Source organism: Triticum aestivum, chromosome 6A (genome assembly GCF_018294505.1).
Source record: "Triticum aestivum cultivar Chinese Spring chromosome 6A, IWGSC CS RefSeq v2.1, whole genome shotgun sequence".
In the NCBI taxonomy this organism is placed as follows: Eukaryota; Viridiplantae; Streptophyta; class Magnoliopsida; order Poales; family Poaceae; genus Triticum; species Triticum aestivum.
In genome coordinates, this window is record NC_057809.1 from 23,367,841 (window position 1) to 23,373,462 (window position 5,622).

A 5,622-nucleotide genomic window follows, 5' to 3' on the forward strand; every position below is an offset into this window, starting at 1 on the left:
CTTGGTCGCCGAGGATCACATAGGAATAAGACGAGACAAGATTGGTGAAGAATCGTGTAAGTTATGGCTGATTTCACAACCGTGAGGCTGGTATGAGCGCTATTATGACCTATAGCAGTTGTACCAGGCGTTGTCTTTCCTTTTGAAGTTTGTGTGTGCAATTTCATATTTTGGTCGCCATTTCTTCATAGGTATATGATTTGAGCATTCTTGGGCTTGTTGGATTCATATCGGGAGGCCTAATACACCCATGGCACTAGATGTTCACATCAGACACTTTGGAAAATGTCAAAATCTCTAACTCTCCAAAGGGCATTAATCTGGTGACTCAAACTCCTTCGATTTGGCTCCACTTGTTCCTTTTCTATGTGCCATGTACATGGAAATACCAAGACATGTACAAAGGCAACAAAACAAAGGGAAACTAGTAAAAACTGAAAGTTGTGCAATGAACTTGGTAAAACGGGTAAAAATAGAAAACTATGCATTGTGGAAATGAAAAAAAAATCTAAATGGATATTATATGAGGGATTTCTGTTCTAGAATAGAATCTAGAAAGTGATGCAAAAATCCACTCATTAGAGCCAAATATTGGCTTAATATTATGCGGAAAGGTTACAACCTTTTGGTATTTAGAAGAAGAATACAATGATCTGTTAGTTCAGAGAGGTCTACTGAATATTGATGCACTAGCTCTAGAGATGATATTACAGAGGATGCAATGTGCAAGTTTCTTCATGAGGAGGCACAGAAAAAACAAGCGGACAAGCTAGATAAGTCAACATAGAACGAAAAAGGTGTTAGGAATGAACATAGGGAGATGGAGAAAGTGTTGATTGCACTTGTTGTAGCAGTCAAGAAAGGTGTGTTTCTGTTGAAGTGTGTAATTGTTCTTGTCATTTTGTTTTGATCAGTTCTCTTGGTGATGAACTGGTAAATATGTGCTCAAAATACCATTTTATGAAGTAGTTTAAGTAGTGAAGCTTTAACTCGATGGCCTAAATAAATGAATTTGTGTTAAAAAATGGAGAGTTAACTTTTAGGAGTTTCGCTAGGAACCGTTTTATTTTTCTTAAAATTGAGAAGTTAAGTCTTGAAAGAGCGTTTAAGGGGCTAAAATTTAGGGGTTCAGCTAGAAATGCTCTAACTTAACTCTCTATAGCGTATAGCCTAGGCATTTCGTCAAACACTCACAATGCAATACACAGTAGCATTTATTCACGGGGAAGAGTGGTAGCAAGTTACAACATATTGTAGTGCCAACATCATATGCGCACCAAACTCGTGATCACCACACACAAGCCCACACACGGTCTTGAGGTAGACGCCGAGAGGCGGGTGTGGGGAGATGTTGGTGAGCAGTGGCCCAACGAGTGGGAAGATGCTGGTGACATGAAGGAGGGCGGCCGTGCGATCACATGGGACACAGGGGGGCTGTATCGCCGAGGTAGGGCGCGTGCATAGAATGCCGACGAGGCGAGTGAGCGGTTGTCGCCGTGGCATGGTGGAGCTGGGAATGGGGGTGGCGTGCCTCATCAAAGCGGGGTGCGAGGGCATGTGTTAGCAAGACATGTGAAGATGGGAGTGTGGTACCTGGACGCGTGTAACAGGTTGGTGGAGAGGTGGGGGAGGGACGTGGGCCTTCATTCCTCACAGTGGGGAGCTTTGGGTGCCACCAAAGAGAAGGACGACGACACGGTTCGCGTGGGCATGGGCGAGAGGGAGGAGTCGCTCGAGAAAATCTTTTAGTGGGATTGGGTTTTAGCTACTCAAATTTGAGCAGTAGGTGCGCTTCTCAAATTCTTTTTTGAGCTTAAACCAAGTACAATTTTTCATATTATTTGGATAGTGGTTTACTTATTCTTTTTAAATACAGAAATAGTCACCCTTCATATTGCTCGAGTGGGTTGGGATCAGGCTTGGCATTTCCGAGGTCGGGCATTGCAAAGCCTGCCCCAAAACCCTGTCCGGCCTCGTCCTGCTGTCCATGAGTTTTTTTTTAGCTTAGTGTGAACAAAATTTTTCTTGAGCTTAGCTAGACAGGTTATTTTTGCCGTAAAAAGATAGACGATTCATAATTTTTAGCTTTTTTTATAGGTATTCATCTTTTTTAGCCGAGATATTCATATTTGTACACGTATTCTCTGATCCCGAACTGCTAAAAAAATAGCCGAGCCACAGTAAAATGCATATACTCTGAAACCAATTCTTCAGATCAGACACCTCGCTCGTTCTGTTTCCCCAAATCCCCACACCCCACTCTTCACTCCCGTGGTAAGCTAGGGTTCTCCTCGTCCCCGGCGGCAGGATGGGCGGCGGCGCGGCGGGCCATCGCCGCCCCTCCCATGGATCCGGCCGTCCTTGAGCACCGGCGCGAGCCCCGTGCTCGTCTGCTTCCGCCGCGGCACGGCCTGCAGGAGACGGCAACGCTGCCGATCCCCAACGAGCTCGTGGCGGAGATCTTCCTCCGGCTGCCCACCCCAGCCGATCTGGTCCGCGCCTCCGCCGCCTGCGCCTCGTTCTACCGTCTCGTCGCCAGCCGCACCTTCCTCCGGCGTTTCCGCAAGCTCCACCGCCCGCCCCTCCTCGGCTTCGTCGATGGCCGAATCTTCCACCCCGTGATCCCGCCTTATCCTTCCGCCCCCGCAGCCAACGCCGTCGCCCTCGCCGCCGACTTCTCCTTCTCCTTCCTACCCGGCCCCGCCCGCGACTGGGAGGTCCTGGACATCCGCGACGGCCGCGTCCTCCTTAAGAGGCCCGGCCGGCAGTACCATGAAATGGTGGTGTGTGACCCCTTGTACCGGCGGTACCTCCTGCTTCCCCCATTCCCCGACGAGCAAGCCGCTTCATTGGAGGACCCATCCACGATAAAATGGTACGAAACCTTCCTTGTACCAGCCGGCGACGAGGAGGCAGCAACTGTGGAAGAGACGTCATTCAGAGTTATCTGGATGGCGCAGTGCAAATTCAGACTGTTCACCTTTGTCTTCTCTTCTAGCACTGGACAATGGGGAGTTGTTCCATCCCCGAGTTGGAGTGATTTATTTGCTGGCTTGCCAAGTTTGGAGATGGCTACACCTCTCAACACACGCCAGTATGCGTATGGCTGCTTTTACTGGATGGCGGGCTACATGGCAGAAGCTAAAATGCTGGTGCTGGACACCCGGAGGATGGAGTTCTCCATTGCTGAACCCCCACCTGACGGTTTCGCTATGGCCATGGTGGAGGCTGGGGAAGGCAGGCCTGGGGTGTTCGTGAATCCTCATGGGGGATCCAAGTTCCGTTATAGCACTATGCAAAATGATGGTGGGAGTTTGAGCCAGTGGCAGGAGGAGAAAACAATATCATTGGGTTATGGGTACTACATCATTGGTTCAACGGAGAGGTACTTGTTCTTGTATCAGCTGCAGAGCCCATTACCTAATCCAGGTGTTTTCACGCTGGATGTCCAAACATTCCAGCTCGAGAGAGTGTGTGATCAACACTTGGGCCACGCATATAGCAACTTCCCACCATCGTTGTTGTCGTCACCGACAGTATCAAGCGGTAAACTTCCTATCACATCCAGGTTATATCATTTTTATGACACACTAGTTTGATTCCTGACAGTTCATTATTGAGATTGACAACTCTTATTTAAATGACTTGGTACTTAACTTCTCTGTTCTTTTGGAAAGGTTAACTCAGAGGCATAATTGTGATTTGTTCGTTTGCCCATTCTAATTGCCATTTTAAGCTTTTCAATCAAACAAGTAAAAGAAAGGAAGGATCTTACACACTATGATAAGCATTCCTGAGGGGTCGTGAAATCATAAAGAAAACTGGATTGTAGCAATTATTTTTGAGAAATGGTTTTCATGGTCAATTTTCACCTTTGGATTGTTTCACCTTGGAAACAGTCATTCTGGTCAGAGGGACTCGCACATGCAAATTTATATCATGTGTTGGTTTGGAATAAATCTGCATAACTACTATTTTTGCAGCTCAGATGCTGAGCCACACCGCTTGATCTCCTGTATATGATAATGATGCGAGGAAAACTGGAATGATGCTGATTAGTTTCTGAAGGAATCATTCTAAATTTGTTTGCTCAATACTCACGTCATTCATATATCAAGAAGTGCTTGCCATCTTGTGCTTGGAAAGTGGACCAGCTTGTTGTCTAAATAAATTGGAGGCAGTGCACCCACATTTTTCAGACGGTTCAAACTTTCACCTGCCTCTGTCTCAGATTCACAGAGTCTTTCAAAGCACATGCCAGATGCGATCAATCATTTTTGTAGGATGGCCGAGGGCACCCGTAGTTTGTTGATTGTGGCTACTGGGATCCCTGAGCTTTTCTTCCTTCAGTGACTGGAGTTAGAAATTTGTTATTCCATGCTAACTAATCAGTGTTGAAATGGAACACAAAGATACTGATTTTTTTGTGGCTCAAGTTTTTCTAAGGATTCATTTCTACTACCTCTGTACCAAAATATAAGACATTTTTAGAGTTCAAATTGAACTGCAAATATGTCTTATATTTTGGTACGGAGGTAGTATATGTTTGCACTCCTTTTTGCAAATGACAATATTAAAACATAAAAACGAGTGTTTGCTCTTACATATTTCAAATTCCGTTGTGGGTCAATATTGTACCAAGGGGAAATGGGTAAAAAAAACTTCAGATGGTTGATCCTCCATTTATTGTGTGGTTTGTCATAAGCCTTAACATTACAGTTTACCCTGTGCTTGCTGCCTGATACTAAGACCTATTATTTGTTCTGCTTTCCTCGCAAGCTCTTGAATTTCGACAATTTGAACATATTCAAACTTTGAGATGTTGTGCAGGTGTTGAGAAAGGGGTGGAATAGCGGGCGCTGGAACAAGGCTGCGCTGTAAGCTCAAGCGCATAGCCGCCATGGTCAGAATAGTGTTGGTGTGAATGCTGGAGCCTGGAGGTCAGGCTAATGTTTTGGAGGATTGAAGATGGTGCGAGGTTATCACGCAACTCAAAAGTTGGCCACTAAGTTGGTCCGCTTTGGTCCATAATATGGTCATCCAAGAATAGAACTTGGGAGTGTTCAGCTTGTGTGCCTTGTTTGATCTGACAATGATTGCTGCATTTGTCATGATAAGGTGGTGATAGCATGGATGATGTTTAGTTTCTTCGTAATCATTAGGTTAACTAAGACTCTGTGAGAAGTCAAAGTAAATGTTGGTCAGGTTGTATGTATGTCTACAACTCCAAGTTGGTGGAATGGAGTTTGTCAGGTGGTCAGGGTTAATAAGGAGATGACGAGGAGGATCCATCTGTTAATAATCTATTTGCAGTGCTGATCTACTCTTATCGTGATCTTTCCCATATGTCACTGAAGAAAACAAAAAAGTTAGGCTGGAGATGAGATCGACGATAACCCCTGACGGGACTTCATTTTCAGCTCTTGATGTTTACAACCTTTTGACAGTTTTAACTGTTCTTCTGCAAAGACTATACAGACCAGAAATAACCAGGGGAGGATATCACTGTAATTTTGTGACTCCGACTCCTCATCAGACAGCCCCGCACCAGCCCGCCTCCGCCGCCCACAGCGACGAGGATATGAGCCGGAGCCGCCTTGCCGGCAAGGGGGAGCCGCGGTC

General features: G+C 45.8%; 1 protein-coding gene across 1 annotated transcript; it reads left to right on the plus strand.

The window, feature by feature from the left end:
- The first annotated feature begins 2,209 nt into the window (after positions 1–2,209).
- On the plus strand, positions 2,210–5,306 carry LOC123131743 (uncharacterized). The gene is made up of 2 exons (XM_044551417.1): positions 2,210–3,546; positions 4,831–5,306. The coding sequence occupies exons 1-2, from the start codon at positions 2,346–2,348 to the stop codon at positions 4,851–4,853; spliced, it is 1,224 nt and encodes a 407-aa protein (XP_044407352.1). The 5' UTR covers positions 2,210–2,345; the 3' UTR covers positions 4,854–5,306.
- The last annotated feature ends 316 nt before the right edge of the window (positions 5,307–5,622 follow it).